The sequence below is a fragment of the Pongo pygmaeus genome, chromosome 2 (genome assembly GCF_028885625.2).
Source record: "Pongo pygmaeus isolate AG05252 chromosome 2, NHGRI_mPonPyg2-v2.0_pri, whole genome shotgun sequence".
NCBI classification, from domain to species: Eukaryota; Metazoa; Chordata; class Mammalia; order Primates; family Hominidae; genus Pongo; species Pongo pygmaeus.
In genome coordinates, this window is record NC_085930.1 from 188,772,081 (window position 1) to 188,791,327 (window position 19,247).

Sequence of the window (19,247 nt, forward strand, 5' to 3'; positions counted from 1 at the left end):
AAGCCATTTCTAGTAAGAAGTAAGGCATAATTATATACATTTCTTTCCATTTTACAGGGTACCTTTCAGCAGATGTGGATTTCCAAGCAAGAATATGAAGAAGGAGGGAAGCAGTGTGTAGAAAGAAAATGCCCTTGAGAAAGAGTTCCCAAGCTTCTACCTTCCTTTTGTCACCTTACGTTTCATAGCTTTAGTATACTCAGGAAAAGAATGACCATCTTTTGTAGAATGTTTATACATTTTTGCATATTTCAATTTCCACTTAAATTTTTTAAAGCTTTAACTGGCTCTATAAATTAAGATAAGTTTGTGCTTTCCTTGAAATGCACTTATTCTTATTACAAGCATTTTATAATTTTGTATAAATGTCTATTTTCTCTAAATATTTTGCTTTCAGTAAAATGCTTTCCAACTCTGTTTAGTGTATTAATTACCAGTGGATTGGTAGAATTGCTTTTTATTGACTAGTAAAAGTTACTGCCTATGCTTTTTACCTTAGGCTTATAGAATAAATAAAAATTAGCCATTCCAGAAATATATTTTGGACTGTTGTGCACTGTGATTACTACTTTAAGGACTAAATGTATTTCTCATTATTTTGAATCAAAATATTCCCTGTTTATTAACAGCAGTCCCCACATCCTCTTCATACCCTATTAACAACAGAGGTAAAACTATTATTTAAATTCAAAAACTACAGTATTGCCTTTGCTGTGGCAGTTACCATCACCTTCACACTCTAAGGTAGCAGGTGACATTTAAAGCCTGCTTAAATGTCAGAATTTATAAAGTGGGAATTTAATCTGAACTTTATACCTGATTTTTAGAAGCAAATTAGCTTCTACCAAATTAGCTAATTAGCATGCCATATTCACACTTAGAACAACTGATTGATTAGTAAAATCACTTGACTAAAAACAGAATTTCTTTATAAACCACTTAACATATTTACTCTTGTACACAGACTATTCAAGAAAAACAAAATGGTAAATTTAAGAGTTCAGACTTCTTAGACAAGACTTGACTTTTGGGCTTCAGCAAGATGTGGAAACTTTTTTAAAAGAATTTTTGCTTTCTTTCTCTCTAAATTTTCCTTCCGTGCTTTGATGCGGGCTCGTTTCTCACGTTCCAGTCTAGAATAAAAAAAGCATAACAGCAATTTATACAAAAATAATTCCTTGTTATTCAATACCATCAAAATATGCATAAATCAATTACATCAAAGCTTCAAACATGCTAGTCTCTGGTGTGTTATATATATTATTAAACTTGAATAGTAATCACTGTAAACCTACACAAGTCAAGAGCATTTGAAACACTATACCAACTATCCCTATTTCCTGACTAGAAAGAATGTCCAGATCTTATGAACCTGTAACAAATTGGGCCTTAAGTTCAATCCTCATATGACTAAGCATCATCTCTTAGCAGAGTGTTATTCTGTGTATAGGGGAAATGATAAGCTAGAGTGAGTACTATTAGAAAGTAGGGAATTCCCATAAGTCTCAGGATATATCTCATGATGCCAAAAATAAATTCTTAGGCTCTGGCTAGACTTACTATTCTTTAAATGAGTTTGTTCCCACACATCAGTATCCCAGGGCATGACACATTTGCTGCATAAATTACAGCATAAATTACTTGACACGTAGGGTCAACTTGGGAGTTGTAAAAATTGAAAGTGAAAAAAATCCTTGCATACAAAGCTCTATTTGAATTGATATCTTACAGGATATTGGTCAATAGAAATAAGCTTATATAAAATACAGCAATAAAGAGATGTACTGCTGAAGTTACTACAAATGAGGTTTTGGGGGGAAAAAATACAATATGCCAGTGCTATGGGAGAGGTCATAGAAAACTGAGATAACACGTATTACAGCTGGGTGAAGTAAAAAATATGCACATATATAGGAAAAAAGTATAAAGGCTAAACAAAGTCAAAATGAGATTACCCATTCTATTCATCAGTCTTTGCTCCAACTAAATTTTGACCATTTACAAAAACAAAGACCCATCTGAAAGAATAAAGGTTTGCTGTTCTTAAGATGATGATGCTACATTCTGAAGGTGAGGCTAAAAAAGGTAGTTTCAAAAACAAAATCATTCGAATATGTATAAAACCTGTAAAAGTGATACTGGATTGATACATTCTCATACATTATTTTAAAAGTTATGGCCAGGTGCAGTGGCTCACGCCTGTAATCCCAACTTTGGGAGGCCGAGGTGAGAGGATCATGTCAAGAGATTAAGACCATCCTGGCCAACATGGTGAAACCCTGTCTCTACTAAGAATACAAAAATTAGCCAGGTGTGGTGGCATATGCCTGTAGTCCCAGCTACTCAGGAGGCTGCGGCAGGAAAATCGCTAGAACCTGGGAGGTGGAGGTTGCAGTGAGCCGAGATCGCACCACTGCACTCCAGCCTGGCAACAGAGCAAGACTCCATCTCAAAAAAAAAAAAAAAAAAAAAGTGATTTATAACTTCACCCTGTATGACTAAGGGACAAAAGGATCAAATAGCACAACCCTGGGCTTGGAGCAATCTCAGAGAAAAAGTGCAGTCAGATTTCTTCAGTTGCTTAGCATCTCAACTAGGTCTTAAACGTGAATAGCAAAGATTTAAAAGCTGTAGCAACAGAAGAAGCAACAGTGGAAAATAAGCAAGGAACACTTAGGAAACAAGGCAAGAGTTCTGACTTCGATGAAGGGTAAGGTAGCTAAGACTTGTAGGAATGCTGGGAGGAGAAGAGTTTAAGATTTTATCCTGTAGACAAGAAGCTGTTGTATGTTTCTGAACAGCCCTGATGTGATTTAAAAAAAAAAAAAAAAAAAAAAAAGTCTTGAGGAAAATTAGCCAGGAAGCAATACTTGATTGGACTGGAGTCAAGAAGATGTTCGGTAATTCAATTTGATGAAGACACAGACTGCACTAGGGCAAAGACAATGGGAGAAGAAAAGACAGATCCTGGAGACATTCTGCAGCAAGAATTAAATCAAGGACTGATTAAATATATAGCAATGGTGATGAAAAAGACGACTGACGGTTTAGGGCTAATGTAGACTGGATGTACTACAGATAAAATGAGGAGAGGTAGCTGGTTCAGTAGGGAATATGAGTAATTTTAAACGTGATTCTAAAGTACACTAAACACTTTAAAGCCAAGCTTAAAGATACATTCCATTCCTATTTAAATTGTTTTTAAAAGTTTGTTTTGGTATGAAAATCGGGGAGGGAAAATCGGTTTTTGAGGAACTTGCTAAAAGTAGAATGTATTATTCAAGAGTTGTTAAAAGCTGTGGTTCTTGTGCTGCTATCGTGCTGCTACGATTTCCCCTTTAATTTTCCAGATGCCTTCCCAGCCTTGAATTCTGATTTCTAGCAATTTTAGCCAGGAGCCCTTCGGTTCCTCTGCCCTGTCTCTCTCTGGAGCCACAGCAATGGGTGTTGAGTAGCACCCTTGGCCCAGGAAACCATAAACTAGCAACACTTTTCCCTTCTAATTGCAGTTTTGGGGATTAAACTATATCCTCTGGCTTTGTCTCCTTTTGGATATGGCCCAAGTGTTTTAAAATAGCTCTTTAAAAAAAATCTTAAGTTTGTAGAGTTACCAGCGAGTGGTTCATGGGAACACTGCACTCCTCTATCATAACAGAAGCCCTATGTTCTTCCTGTTCAATGATAAACCTAATGCAGGAAAATGTGCTAAAGGAAATATCTGGAGATCAACATTCTGCAGGACAACATGAGTTTAGATATAATACAACAGACTTCTCTTCCTAGCCCCATTTCTTTTCAACAGCCTTGCAATAACATGAACTCACATTGTATGCAACTGAATTATTTGGACCTTCATTTTAACACAACAGTAGAAATTTTTCCATTTACATATAGATACAAGAATAGAAAGGCAATAAAACTTTTGAAAGGATACATACTATAATTTTAACAGTGGCTATTTCTTTTTTTTCTGTTTTTTGAGATGAAGTCTCACTCTGTCGCCCAGGCTGGAGTGCAGTTGTGCAATCTCAGCTCACTGCAACTTCCACCTCCCAGGTTCGATCAGTTCTCGTACCTCAGCCTCCTAAGTAGCTGAGATTACAGGCACAGGCTACCATGGCCGGCTAATTTTTGTATTTTTAGTAGAGATGGGGTTTCGTCACTTTGGCCCGGCTGTTCTCAAACTCCTGACCTCAAGTGATCCGCCTGCCTTGGCCTCCCAAAGTGCTGGGATTACAGGCATGAGCCACCATGCTTGGCTGACTGTGGCTATTTCTGATGGTGAGCTTATATATGACTTCAATTTTCTTTTTTACCTGACTTTCCTATTTTTTTTGTTTGTTTGTTTTTGAGACGGAGTCTCACTCTGTCACCCAGGCTAGAGTGCAGTGGCGCGATCTCTGCTCACTGCAAGCTCTGCCTCCCGGGTTCATGCCATTCTCCTGCCTCAGCCTCCCGAGTAGCTGGGACTACAGGTGCCCGCCACCATGCCCGTCTAATTTTTTGTATATTTACTAGAGACGGGATTTCACCATGTTAGCCGGGATGGTCTCAATTGCATGACCTCGTGATCCACCCACCTCGGCCTACCAAAGTGCTGGGATTACAGGTGTGAGCCACTGCACCCAGCCTGACTTTCCTATTTTTAAAAATACTTATGTAATAACAGAAATTAAAATTTAAAGACAGCTTAAGCTTTATGTCATCTGGTATGATATATGACTATATGTCATCTGGTATAAAGACAGTATGTTTTATTAAAGGTACTTGTGCTCACCTGAGAAAATGGTCCACATAAGGCAAGGCAAAGAATCGTTTCCTATTGTATCTTTTATTTAGGTGCCAAGGTATAACCCACTGCTTGAACTTGTGCCTGCCAATAAAGCAAAAAGTTATTTGCCTTAAAGAAAACATTTAATACATTTTCACTTTCCTAATTTACTTCAAAAGGGTTAATCCAAATAAAAATTAGTAGAAAATAAAACATAAACGTTTTTAGTGAGATGCTTTGGCAATTTCTCTTTTTTGTGTTAGACTTAAACCCCATTAAAAGAACCTACCAAATGAGTTATGAGTTGAGTGGTATAATGTCAAGAGTACAGGGAAGGTCTCTAACCAAAATGCCTTCCCCATTCTGCCTACGTTTAAAAGTCTAATGATATTTCATCTTGGTTGTTCAGCCCAAAGGTAAATAAACCCCCCCTCAGGGGAGGTTTATTTACCTTTGGGTTGAACAGCCTCCCCACCAAAGGAGGTTTATTTACACAAGGTCTTCTCAGTTATTTACACCTTAGCATGAAGGCTGATTACCAGATCCTTTCCCAAAGGCTGACAAGACTCTGGGATTTGAATGTAGGAGAAACAAGGAGGTATAAAAAATAAACTATTTCATAATTTGCCCTAGGGCTTATCCTGATGGCAATGGGAGCAAACTGAAACTGGTTCATGTGACATTCCCTGAGACCTTAAAAAAAATAGTTCCAGGTTTTCAATGGGCAAAGAGGGCAGGTGTGTGTCCTGAAGTTAGCTTCATGGATTTTATACCTTCTGAAGTGATATGTGTACATGTACGTTTTTCTGAGGAAACGATCATCAGAAAGTTTCTGAGGAAACTTTCATCAAATTCTCAAAAGGCTTTGTGATTCATATAAGACTAAGAACCACTACAACAAAGACTTATAGGTAACTGAATCATAGGAATGGTATGTCTGGGCTGGTTTTACCAGATAAAGCTACCTTCATTCATACCCTCCTTCATTAAAGTCCAAAGGGGTGTGGGGCCTCTTCTTTTATTAGACATATCTCTAATATTATCTCATATGGTACAAGTTTTTTTTTTTAAAGATATTGAGCAGGGGAATGAGGCATGGATTTCCACCCTCATCTTAGAAGAGCCACAGTCTTAACTACATACCAGATGATTCTTCCAAAAATGTCTCTTCTCCAAGCACCAGGTCTAGCTCTTTCTTGACCAGTCTGAAGAAGCCTTAGGGCGTCTTCTCTTTCCTGGACAACTTTATCTAATGCATCCATGGAATCTACTACCTGAAAAGAGAATAGAAAGATACAATTTCAACAATCACCTACTACAAAATTCCTAAAAAAGAGAATGTATAAACACTTCTGCTACAGAAAACTTATGAATATTTATGCCAAAGAACCACTCTGTTAAGTATTTCCTAAAAATCTTTTTGGCACAAATATCTCTACATGGGTGTCTAGATTACCACTTTCTGTATTTTTAAAAAAGCTTACAGTTTTAACTACAAATATATTTCCATCTATTAGTTTTGTTTGGAGTGAAATACACTTATATAGATTCCTTTCAGAGACCCAATTTGATTCATGTTATTTCAAAACTCAATGAGCTAATAAGAAGTGATAACAATTTGCTATTTTCATTATATTAAAAAAGACATGTTCTGGTCTCAACTAATCACTGTGTCCCTGACATGCAGACACAGATATTGTGGCCTGCTTGGTAGCTGTTGCTACTACAGGGAAAGGAATAGCAGTCCATCCAGATATGAATCTCCAAAGATTTATCAAGATGCAAGATGATACTATTAAACTTCTATTTATTTTTACCTCTTTAAGATTTCTATTGTTTTATAATGTATATATTGGCAGTTATATATATACACGTATATATATACGTATATACACATATACGTATACATGTGTATATACGTGTATATATACGTATATATACGTGTATATATGTGTATATATACCTATATACGTATATGTGTATATATGTGTATATATACCTATATACGTATACATATATGTGTATGTATACATATGTGTATGTATACGTATATGCATATATACGTATATAAGTATATATGTGTATATACATGTATATATACATATCTATCTATACATGTACATATATACATATATGATGTATATATGTATATACACACATCTATATACACATGTACATATATACACATATGATGTATATATGTATATATACATATACACATGTACATATATACTATACATGTGTGTATATGCACGTGTATACATATGTGTGTATATGCACATGTATACATGTGTATGCACGTGTATACGTGTGTGTATGCACGTGTGCATGCGTGTATGCACGTGTGCGTATATGCACGCGTGCACGTGTGTATATGCACACGTATACGTGTGTATATGCACGTGTATACATGCACGTGTATACGTGTGTATATGCACGTGTATACTTGTGTGTATATGCACATGTATACGTGTATACATACATGTGTATATACATATATGTATACATACATGTGTATATACATGTATACATACATGTGTATATACATATACATGTATACATATGTGTATATACATATACATGTATACATGTGTATATACATATACATGTATACATATGTGTATATACATATACATGTATACATATGTGTATATATGCATATACATGTATACATATGTGTATATATGCATATACATGTATATATGCATATATATACACACACACATATATATGTTTTTTTTTTTTTGCTCTGTCACTCAGGCTAGAGCGCAGTGGTGTGATCTTGGCTCATTGCACCCTCCACCTTCCAGGTTCAAGCGATTCTCCTGCCTCAGCCTCCTGAGCAGCTGGGATTACAGGCACCTGCCACCACACCTGGCTAATCTTTTGTATTTTTATTAGAGAGGAGGTTTCACCATGTTGGCCAGGCTGGTCTCAAACTCCTGGCCCCAGGTGATCTGCCCACCTTGGCCTCTCAACGTGCTGGGATTACAGGCATGAGCCACCGTACCTGGCCTTATATTTGTTTACATATAAATATTCATATGTTGGGGATTGTAATGTGAGATGGGCCAAACTTTTTCATAGTCCTAAATACATACTGAGAGCCATTTTATGTGTATGTCCCTTAAGCATCACAATAGATATCAAATACTGCATAAGCACATTTGTTTCTCATAAGAATCCTCAAAAAAAAGCACAGAATATAATCTCCCAGGTAGCTATGAGATCTGAAAAAGATATGAAAGCCACAAATTTAGATAAATTACTTCATAATCTATTTCGTTTTTGTTTTTTAAGACAGGGTCTAGCTCTGTCACCTGGGCTGGAGTGCAGTGGCACGATCTTGGCTCACTGCAACCTCTGCCTCCCAGGCTCAAGCAATCCTCCCACCTCAGCCTCCCAAGTAGCTGGGACTACAGGCATGCACCACCACACCCGACTAATTTTTGTATTTTTTTGGTAGAGACAGGGTTTTGCCATGTAGCCCAGGCTGGTCTCAAACTCCTTGGACTCAAGTGATCTATTTGCCTTGGCCTCCCAAAGTGGTGGGATTACAGACGTGAGCCATTGCAACCGGCCCATAACCTGCTCAGTTCACACTCAGCACTTCTGCTATCCTCAGCTTCACTAAATGCCTTACAGTAGCTGAATTCACATGCCTTCCTCTTAACTATTTTATTTTCTACAAAATCCCTGAAAAAGAAATGATGACTAAGACAAATTATATTTTGAAGACAAGCAAACTTAGGAGAGTAAAGGGACCACATTGATAAGGGCTTTATATAAAACTCTCTGATCTTTAGAAATTTTTAGTAAAGCTGGTTGTTCACTGACTGCATTAAAGAGTTTGCCTAAGCAAGGGTAAGACTTGAGCTTCCAGCTGAAATCCAGTGTTAGCTCACAAAGATAGAAAGTAAATGGCTACCAAGGCCACAGAATTAACATTCAGAAGTTCATGCCAAGAAATATGAAGGAAAATCAAAAGTATTATTTAGATATACCTTATTGAAAACAAGTCAACCTCAAAGAGCCTTCTTTTCTATAAGTTTCTCAGTGCTAAGAGCGTCAGTTGAGAGAATATAAAATTAATAGGACTGTGTTCCAGGGTAAGAGTATACACGCCAAGAATTAACATTACAGAGTAGCCCTTGAAACACATTTTTTTAAAAGAGACAAAAAGATACACTTGCAAAATTATAATCAATCTTTTATCATTTGCCTTGTTTCTGTATTTCGAACACAAGGGGACTAACATGTCATTTATTTGTGTGATAAATAGGTACTAATACTCTGAAGAGAAGCACATATAGTGAGGGTCATTTATCTCAAATGGATAGTTAATACTTTAGTTACAATCATAGCTAACTATTGTGCCAGAATTATATAATTTCTCCCTTAATTTTTACATTATTCTGTAAGTAAAATTTGTCTGTAATATGCTTCAACTGGATATCAATTCAGATCAGCCCAGTGATAAGAATTATATCCCAATTATAATTATTCTTTTCTCTTTTACTCTTCCTTAAACAGTTCCAAATCTTCGGTTTCTATCTTATATTGAGAATTTTTTTTACATTTTTGCTTAATAAAGTTTCCTTAGTAGTATGTCACAAAACACCGGAAACACCAGATATATTTGAAGTTTGAAAAAATTATGGTCACTTTCAGCTTCTCTGGAGTAAACTTTTATTATTTTGGGTTCTACTGATTGAGAAAGTGCAGTACATATGACCTACTGGGCTGAAGTTCACCTCTGAAATATATATTTAAAGCAGATAATCCATGGTTGAAGTTGAAAAGTTCTGTAACAGCACCATTATAGCAAAAGCTTTTTCATCAAATAATGTGTTCTTTATAAAGCATCCTTACTTGTCAATGCACTTTTTATTTTTTATTTATTGAGACAGAGTCTCGCTTGGTCACCCAGGCTAGAGTTTGGTGATGCAATCGTGGCTCACTGCAGCCTCAACCTCCCAGGCCCTATACTTTTAAAAAAGTTCAATGTCAGAAAACACAAAGACTGAGTCTCCAGATTAAAAGAGACTAAAGAGACACATGAAAATTCATGATGCAGAATTTTCTTTTGCCATAAAGGACACTTGGGATAACTGATAAACTCTGAATAAGATCTGTAGATTATAGCTAATAGAACTGTATCAATATTAACTTCCTGATTTTGAAATTTACATAGTGGTTATATAAGGGAATATCCTGGTTTTCCTGAAGTTTTTATAGATAAAGGGATGTCATGTGTACAACTTACTCTCAAACATTTGAGAAAAAATACTGTGTATGGAGGACTGACAGATGCATAGAAGGATAAGGTAAATGCAGTAAAACACAGGAATCTGGAGAGTATATGAGAATTCCTTCTACTATTCTTGTAATTTTTCCGTGAGTCTAATATTACGTCAAAATAAAGATAAAAGAAAAAAATGTTATATAACTCAACTTTCACTACATCAGAATAACCTTCTCCATAATTAGGGTAAATCAATGAGGTTTCATTTTATACCTTCTTTGATTTTCTCCAGGAATCGTTATGTCCTTCCATCTTAAAGGCAGTGTGGTAAAAATGGCTGCGACTGGTGTGAGGAAAGGAAACTAAAGTAGCTAAGGTTAGGCAGCAGGACTAATGCTATTATAAAAACTGAGTTCTGTTCTCATTACTATGCCACAGAAAAAATCAATAAAGGGTTGATCTTGAAAGCAATCGAGTAAAAACATACATCTAAATAAAAACTTAAGTCTTCGGCCGGGCGCGATGGCTCACACCTGTAATCCCAGCACTTTGGGAGGCTGAGGCGGGCAGATCACGAGGTCAGGAGTTCAAGACCAGCCTGGCGAACATGGTAAAACCCCGTCTCTACTAAAAATACAAAAAATTAGCCAGTAGTGGTGGTGTGTGCCTGTGGTCTCAGCTACTTGGGAGGCTAAGGCAGGAGAATTGCTTGAACCCGGGAGGCGGAGGTTGCAGCAAGCCGAGATTGTGCTATTGCACTCCAGCCTGAACAACAAGAGCGAAACTCCGTCTCAAAAAAAAAAAAGAAAAAAAAAATAACCAACCTTTCACAATATTGTAAATATACTAAACACTATACTGACTACTACACTTAAAAATGGTCAAGACAGTAAATTTAATGTTACGTGATTTTTACCACAGTTATTTTAAAAAGCAGTAAAAAACTGATCTAGTTACTAAGGAAATGGTTAAACCAGAACTACAAATGTAAAGTGGTACAGCTACTTTAGAAAACAGTTTGGCGGTTTCTTAAAATGCTAAATATAGATTTAGCATATGAGCCAGCAATTTCACTCCTAGGTATCTACTCAAAAACATTTGTCCACATGTATGTTAGAAGTTGCAGGTAGGTTTGGGAAGCCAAGGTGAGTAGGTCACTTGAGGTCAAGAGTTTGAGACCAGCATGGCCAACATGGTGAAACCACATTTATACCAAAAATACAAAAATTAGCTTGGCATGATGGTACGTGCCTGTAATCCCAACAACTTGGGAGGGTGAGACAGAAGAATCGCTTGATCCTGGGAGGTGGATCCTTGGCTCACCTCATGCAGTGAGCCAAGATATCACACCACTGCACTCCAGCCTGGGGGCGACAGAGTGAGAAAACACACACACACACACACACACACACACACACACACACACTCTGCAGGTAGAAATGAGGAATGACTGCAGATGAGTATGAGATTTCTTTTGGGGTGATGGAAATGTTTCCAAATGAGCTATGATGGTTGCACTACTCAAATTTACTAAAAATCAAACAAATTAGAAAAAATCTACTTGACAAGAAATACAGGAACCACATACTCACTCCTTTTAGCTGTAATCATGTATACCAGTCTCCAGCCTCTCCCAATCCTTACCTTATCTAACCGCTCTGGACTTGGCATTGGCAATCTCTGCCGCTTGGCCTCCTGCTCTAGGGTCAGAAGCATGTTTCTTTCTTTCAGTAAGACATACCTATACAAAATAACACAAACCTTGTGAGGCTATTCTGTGGTTATGTTAATAAAGTTGTGATTTCTGACATCAAAATTAATTATCTGTACTTGAAAGTCACTTAAGAGGTGAGGTGCTGTGGCTCACACCTGTAATCCCAGCACTTTGGGAGGCTGAGGTGGGAGGATTGCTTGACCTCGGGAGTTCAAGACCAGCCTGGGCAACACAGCGAGACCCCATCACTACAAAAAATAAAAAATATAATTAGCCGGGCATGGCAGCACACACCTGTAGCCCCGGCTGTTTGGGAGACTGAGGCAGGAGGATTGCTTGAGCCTGGGAATTTGAGGCTATAGTGGGCTAAGATCACACTACTATACTCCAGCCTGGGGATAAAGTGAGATCTTGCTTCAAAAAAAAAAAAAAGTCATATTAGAAATCTCAATATATAGAATATGATTACAAAGAATAATCCATTATACATAACTATCTTTGCTTATCCATTTGTTCAATAAACTTTCAATTTGCCACATGTATTAAGTGCTAAGAGAGTTACAAAGAGGCATAAAACATAGTCCTTACATTCTGAGTGGAGAGTAGAGAAGGCAGATGGAAGATAAATAACATTTACTGAGTACCTATTATATGCCAGACAATGTGTTAAACATTTTATATACGCTTATTTCATCTAGTTTTCACAACCACCTTCTGAGGTTGGTATTATTTCCACTTACTAAACTAAGAAGCTACGGCTGAGAGAAGTAAGGTATTCTGGGTCATACAGGTAATTCAAGATTCAAATCCCTGATCTCTGTGTATAAAATCCATTCTATTTTAACTCCACCATGCTGCTTCTGAAACTGTAATGTGATGTGGGATAATATGTGGGACAGGCAATAAGCACCAGAAGAATTAAGTGGGGGAGATGAGAAACATCTCTTCTAGCTAAGATGACCAGGGAAAGAGTCATAGAGATGGAATTTATGATAGAAGGGAGAGCAGAGCAAACATAATCAAAGGTACTGAAGCAGCAGAGCTAAAGTGAAGGCAGATTTTCTGAATACATCTATTTGGGAATAAGAGTTGGTGCCAAGTGCAGTGGCTCACACCTGTAATCCCAGCACTTTCAGAGGCCGAGGCGGGTGGATCACTTGAGGTCAGGAGTTCGAGACCAGCCTGGCCAACATGGTGAAACCCCGTCTCTACTAAAATACAAAAATTAGCTGGGCATGGTGGTGCGTGCCTGTAATCCCAGCTACTCAGGAGGCTGAGGCAGTAGAACCTGGAATGGAAGGCGGAGGTTGCAGTGGGCTGAGATCGTGCCATTGCACTCCAGCCTGGGCGACAAAGCGAGACTTTGTCTCAAAAAAAAAAACAAAAAACAAAAAAGAGAAATGGCAAAACTTTGGTTGGTTGCAGCCATGATGAATGTTGAAGTAGCCTTAACTATCCTTTCACTGATAACCCACAGTAACTAACAGTGCTTTAATACAACTTATTTTTCTATAGTGAATAAACATAGTATCAGTGGTTTTTATAAACACTTTACAATTCTTTAATTTGTCATGAAAGACAAACAATGCTTTACATCAACAAACATAAATGTTGGCCGGGCACAGTGGCTCATGCCTATAATCCCAGCACTTTGGGAGGCCAAGGCAGGCGGATCACTTGAGGCCAGGAATTCAAGACCAGCCTGGCCAACATGGTGAAACCCCGTCTCTACTAAAAATATCAAAATTTAGCTGGGCATGGCAGCGTGAGCCTATAATCCCAGCTACTTGAGAGGCTGAGGCATGAGAATTGCTTGAACCTGGGAGGTGGAGGTTGCAGTGAGCCAAGATCACGCCACTGCGTTGCAGCCTGGGTGACAGAGTGAGACTGTGTCTCAAAGAGAGAAAATTAAAAAAAGTAAATGTCTACCAGAGTCCCTAGGCAGATAACAATTATGAAGGCAGTAGACATAGTGAAAGAACCACAGGGTGGCTGAGAAGTGGTGTGTCCCTGCTCCATCTAGAAGGGGCAGTTGCTCCACAGACCAGCCAAGTTGTTGCCATGTAGGAATGCAGGGCCAGTGTTGCCAAATCACAGGTCTCATTATTCAAGAGCCGACAGAAATAATATTTTCTGTGTGAAACTTCTCAATTTAAAAAACAATTACAGTCCAAACAAAACATATCTTTGGGCTACATATAGTACATTAAAAATGCAACCCTATCTTAAATCCTTTCAACCCTCTCTAATTCATCAGAGCCTGCCAGAAAAATCTAACCTAAATTCTCAATTAAATGCACCCTCCAACAAACCTTTCCAAAGCAAATACGCTAAAGATTACAGATCATGAAAATGTAATAAAAAGGAGAGAATTCTAAATATAACCAATGGCTGGGCGCAGTGGCTCATGCCTGTAATCCCAGGATGTAGGGAGGCTGAGGTGGGAGGATCATTTGAGCCCCAGTGAGACCAGCCTGGATAACATAGGGAAACTCCCTCTCCATAAAACGCAAAAAACTTAGCTGGGTGTGGTGGTGCATACCTGTGGTCCCAGGTACTCAGGAGGCTGAGGTGGGGGATCACTTGAGCCCAGGAGGTCAAGGCTGCAGTAAGCCGTGACTGCACCATTGCACTCTAGCCTGGGCAACAGAGCGAGACCTTGTCTCAAAGAAAAAAACAAAAGCAACCAACTATTCTCTGTTTCATTTTATTAATTGACTGAAATTGCTAGTATAAAGGTGTTAGTAGGACCAATGTAAATTACAGTAAAATTTCTGAATTCCCAACTACTTGAGAATTGTGACATTTGTCATAATCTAACCTCTGTCATATAAAATCTTTCATGATCTTAAACATCAGATTTATCATCCATAGTACAACAAATCACTTTACTCAATTTCTTATATCAGATAGATTTAGTTTTTACCTCATTGTTATACTATAACTGCTTCAAACGTCTAGATGTTAATGTACTTAGTATACTTACCAAAGTTTGTGTAAATCTTCGTTACTTTTGCTCCTTAGTTGCTGACAGGTCCATGCTGCTCCTATTAAAATAATACATAACATGAAATAATATTTCTAGCCATGTGCCCTTTGGAAAATTATTTAAGCTCTCTAAACCTGTCTAAACCTGTTTTCTTATCTGTAAAATATATAACAGCTTTTTATAGTATATAACAATGTGTAATTAGAGATAAATTAGGTAACATATGAAAATACTACTAACGTGACTGGCAATAGCATTCAAAAAATGTTAGCATTAGTACAGAACGTATTTTCACACCCTAATGACAAAATACTTTATGTCATTATAAATTAACTGGGACAGTGGTTCACACCTGTATTCCCAACGCTTTGGGAGGCCAAGACGGCGGGGATCACCTGAATTCGAGAGTTCAAGACCAGCCTAACCAAGATGGCAAAACCCTGTCTCTACTTAAAATACAAAATTAGCCGGGCGTGGTGGCACGTGCCTGTAATACCAGCTACTCGGGAGGCTGAGGCAGGAGAATCACTGGAATCCGAGAGGCAGAGGCTGCAGTGAGCCGAGATTGTGCCACTGCACCCCAGCCTGGGCAACAAGAGCAAAACTCCATCTCTAAATAAATAAACAAACTTTAAATTATCATTAAAAAATAAAATATAAAATAAGCTCTAAACCTTACTTTAGTTAATAATTTCAGCCTATTCCTTTTCTAACCATCTTGCCAATCTGCCAAGGAACAATTAACTCTACTATTATATTGTCCCTTTAATTTTCTCTAGTAGACAGTCCCAAAGAAAACTGAAAAAGGAAACATCTAAATAATTCCTAAACTGGATATATAATCCTAGAATGATGGGGGGGGTTCCATAAATATATTTAATGTTGACAAATCCAAGTATCTCACCAGATTTTACTTTTTCTTGCCCCCAGTTTTTTGGGTCATCAAAAAATTCTTCTAGTCCTTTCCTTGACAATGTGGTATGAAGTAATCTATATTGGTGAAAGGATGTCACATTTGGTGTACTCTTAGGCAAAAAACTAAGAAAAAACCTGCAATTGAACACACATAAATAAAGTTTTATAATATCTGGATTTTATAAGCAATAAACATTATCATAATAAACATAATCATTTTGTCATCAATAACGTTTTAAAAAGCTACTCAGGGTTTCTGCACAAGAATTAATTTTTTTTTTTCTTATTTAGAGACTGGGTCTCACTATGTTGTCCAGGCTGGTCTCGAACTCCTGGGCTCAAGTGATCCTCCCACCTTGGCCTCCCAAAGTGCTGGGATTACAGAGATGAGCCACCATGCTTGGCCACAATAAATTTTGAAAATGCTTTAGAAAGTATTTTTAATACTGCATTATAGAAGCTGCTACCTTATAATTTCAGAGGTAACATATTTACACAATTATATTTTAAGGTAACATTTTTGGGTCCTTCTTACATCGCTAATGGGTGCAAGCGCAGGTAAAAAGAGCAGTCAATTTTGCAACATGTGGGCTGGGCACGGTGGCTCACACCTGTCATCCCAGAAATTTGGGAGGCCGAGGTGGGAGGATCACTTTGAGCCCAGGAGCTCAAGACCAGCCTGGGCAAGATGGCAAAACCTCATCTTTAACAAAAATACAAAAATTAGCCAGGCGTGGTGGCAAGTGCCTTACAGTCCCAACTACTCGGGAGGCTGAGGTGGGAGGATGGTTTGAGCCTGGGAGGCAGAGGTTTCAGTGAGCTGAGATCACACCATTGCACTCCAACCTGGGCAACAAAGTCAGTCCCTGTCTCAAAAAACAAAAAAACTCACAATTTTGCAACATGTATCAGGAGCCTCAAATACTTCCTCCTTTAATTCAGTAATTCTACATCTAGAAGTTTCAACTGAAGAAATTATCATAGATGGGAATTTTAAATTAAGATGTTTATTAAAGCACTATATAGGATATCAAGTTTTTAATTATGTAAATACGCAGCTGAGAATGGTTTAAAAATTACTGTGCATCTGGATGATAAATTATTATGCAGTAATTCAAAAATCCTGTTTTTAAAAAATAGTTAATGACCTGAGATGATTTGAAACTAAATAATGAAGTTTATCACAAGTGTTGTATCCCTACCAAAAATATTTAGCCTAAATCGAATCATGAGGAAACAATCAGACAAATTCAAATGAAGATTCTTAAAAAGCTAATCTCATCAAAATGTCAACGACATTAAGAGAGAAAGAAAGAAACTGTTCCGGATTAGAGACTAAAGAGTCATGGCAACCAATGTAATAAATGATCCTTTACTGGATCCAGGACCAAAAAAAAAAAATAAACAAAAGAAGTTACTAAGTTACCAGTTACTTTCATTGTAACACATCCTGTAAATACAAATATCTCTTCTTTTTTAATCCATCCAAACTTGACACAGACTTGAGTATCATAACAAAAACATCTTCGGTAAAGTTTTTCGCACCTCACCCAGCCCAAGAGGATGCTTCTGTACTTATAGATTTATTTACTTCAACAACAACTGGACATCTACAAACCCCATATACTGTCTTGTCCACAGCAGGCAGCAACAAAATGAAGAAGGAGTAGAAATGTCGGAGGTGGGCCACTTCTCCAAGGTCACTCACTCCTCACCAAAGCAGGCTCCGGCTCTGCCACCCAGGCGGCCGTTCCATTCTTGAGTTGTTCTCGGCATCTCGGCAACCATACAAGATCCAAAGTTGGAGAGGTGGGCAAACCTACTTTATACATCACTTACCCTGTGCAGGCAGGGACCTGAGGAGTTACTAACGATCGGGAAGCTTTCAGGGCGGATGAAACTCTCCTACAAAGAAGGGACAAACCAGCCGCAGCCATGTTTTCGCATAAAACTGGCAAAATGCGTTTCCGCCAACGATAGCGTCACTTCCGGCGTCTCAAGCCGGCGGTGAGGAGAATGGAAAATTTGCCCTCACTTAAGATGGCCACATCCTGCCTTTGTCCTCATTGGTAAATTGGCTCTCTCAGCTTCCGTGACCCACCCTCCTTCTTCCTCTTGGCCGTAGTAGCCATGGCGGCCATGAGTTTGTTGCGACGGGTTTCAGTTACCGCGGTGGCAGCTCTGTCTGGCCGCCCCCTTGGCACTCGCCTCGGATTTGGGGGCTTCCTCACTCGTGGCTTTCCGAAGGCTGCTGGTGGGTGCTGGCCTAGGGAGAACGGGCGTGAAGCGGGTGCGGGGCGAGAAAAGGGAGGACGCTTCCAGGGTGACCTTGGTGGGATCCGGAGGGAGCCGGGACAAATTGTGGGCTTGGGGCTTGAGAGGAGAGACGGAGCACAAGCTATATGAGGGGTTTTCCTGAAGTAGGTGGATAGATCGTGTTTACATTATTAGAATTTCTAAAACGTTGTTATTCACCATCCCAATTAATGCTAATTTGCGGATGAAGCTGAGTTTAGAAAGGTAGAGAGCTGAGACCTGTATCTCTAGGGCACAAGCTTATTGTTGCGTTCCACCTGCCCAAAGGCTAGGTTCTAGTCCCACAGATGCAAAGTCATCTTGCTGAGAAGCCCCCCTATGCTAAGGATTTTGAAGACAGGTAATATGTAGACAGGTAAAGAGGCTCAGGGCCAACTTATTCTTTAGGCACAGTAAGTACCGTGCCGCCCAATAATGAGATGCAGATGAACTGGGGAGGAAGAGAGGTTTTTTTTGTTTGTTTTGTTTGTTTGTTTTTTGAGACAGAGTCTCACTCTGTTGCCCAGGCTGGAGGGCAGTGGCGCGATCTTGGCTCACTGCAACCTCTGTCTCCTGGGTACAAGCGATTCTTCTGCCTGAACCCATGATAGTTTTAGGGGTCCACGAAAGTCTTTTAATTTAAATTTCTTTTTTAAAAAGACCATAGTGTTTATGATAACGAATCCAGCCTGTATTATGTTCGTTTTATACCAATGCAGTCATAAAATATTATTTTTAATAACTTAGAGGAAGGGGCCCTTGAAGGCAAAAGTGTCTAGGTCTCAGGAAAGTCATAATACAATCTTTTTATTTTTTTTTCTTTTGAGACAGAGTCTCACTCTGTCACTCAGGCTGGAGTGCAGTGGCACCATCTTGGCTCACTGCAATCTCCACCCCCCGGGTTCAAGCGATTCTCCTGCCTCAGCCTCCCCAGTAGCTGAGACTACAGATGAACACCACCACTCCTGGCTAATTTTTGTATATTTAGTAGAGATGGGGGTTTCACCATGTTGGCCAGGTTGGTCTCGAACTCCTGACCTCAAATGATCTCTCTGCCTCAGCCTCCCAAAGTGCTGGGATTATAGGCATAAGCCACTGCACCTGACCAATACAGTCTTAATAGGGCTATTTGGACCCCCTTGGAGACAGTGAGTTGCATCATGGCGGTGTGAATAATCATAGCAGAGATCAAATGCTTGATATTCAGTGTACTTTATTATCTCAAAGACTGCAAAGAAATTACAATGTTATTTTCATTTTACAGATGAGGAAACCGACTCAATTATTAAATAATGTGTCACTAAATAATAATGACAGC

General features: G+C 38.6%; 3 protein-coding genes across 6 annotated transcripts in view; 2 read left to right on the plus strand and 1 right to left on the minus strand.

Moving 5' to 3' along the window:
- Positions 1–535, plus strand: part of ACTL6A (actin like 6A) — a 26,635-nt gene extending 26,100 nt beyond the window's left edge. For both annotated transcript variants that reach the window (XM_054479435.2, XM_054479436.2), the window contains exon 14: positions 58–535. In XM_054479435.2, the coding sequence (XP_054335410.1) occupies positions 58–138 (81 nt within the window). In that variant the 3' untranslated portion in view covers positions 139–535. The remainder of the gene's footprint in view (positions 1–57) is intronic.
- On the minus strand, positions 220–17,684 carry MRPL47 (mitochondrial ribosomal protein L47). 2 transcript variants are annotated; one of them, XM_054479437.2, is made up of 7 exons: positions 17,474–17,684; positions 15,624–15,769; positions 14,717–14,777; positions 11,661–11,757; positions 5,915–6,045; positions 4,778–4,873; positions 220–1,133 (listed from the first exon to the last, which is right to left on the minus strand). In XM_054479437.2, exons 1-7 carry the CDS (start codon positions 17,569–17,571, stop codon positions 1,010–1,012), a joined length of 753 nt encoding a protein of 250 aa, XP_054335412.1. In that variant the 5' UTR covers positions 17,572–17,684; the 3' UTR covers positions 220–1,009. The 2 variants fall into 2 exon arrangements, with proteins under 2 accessions (XP_054335412.1, XP_054335414.1); XM_054479439.2 differs by lacking the exon at positions 15,624–15,769 and having other exon boundaries at positions 924–1,133; positions 17,474–17,598.
- The window catches only part of NDUFB5 (NADH:ubiquinone oxidoreductase subunit B5), a 19,860-nt gene continuing 18,230 nt past the window's right edge, over positions 17,618–19,247 (plus strand). The window contains exon 1 of one of the 2 annotated variants that reach the window (XM_054479440.2): positions 17,618–17,888. In XM_054479440.2, coding sequence (XP_054335415.1) covers positions 17,765–17,888 — 124 coding nt within the window. In that variant the 5' untranslated portion in view covers positions 17,618–17,764. The remainder of the gene's footprint in view (positions 17,889–19,247) is intronic. The other variant, XM_054479441.2, reaches the window with a different exon arrangement.

Coding starts and splice junctions, on each gene's coding strand:
- MRPL47 (XM_054479437.2), bottom strand. CDS start 17,571: ATGGCTGCGGCTGGTTTGTCCCTTCTTTGTAGGAGAGTTTCATCCGCC. Junction 14,778..15,623: donor GCAAGAAAAAGTAAAATCTG/GTGAGATACTTG, acceptor TTATTTTAATAG/GAGCAGCATGGACCTGTCAG. Junction 6,046..11,660: donor GTCCAGAGCGGTTAGATAAG/GTAAGGATTGGG, acceptor TTCTCTTTTCAG/GTAGTAGATTCCATGGATGC.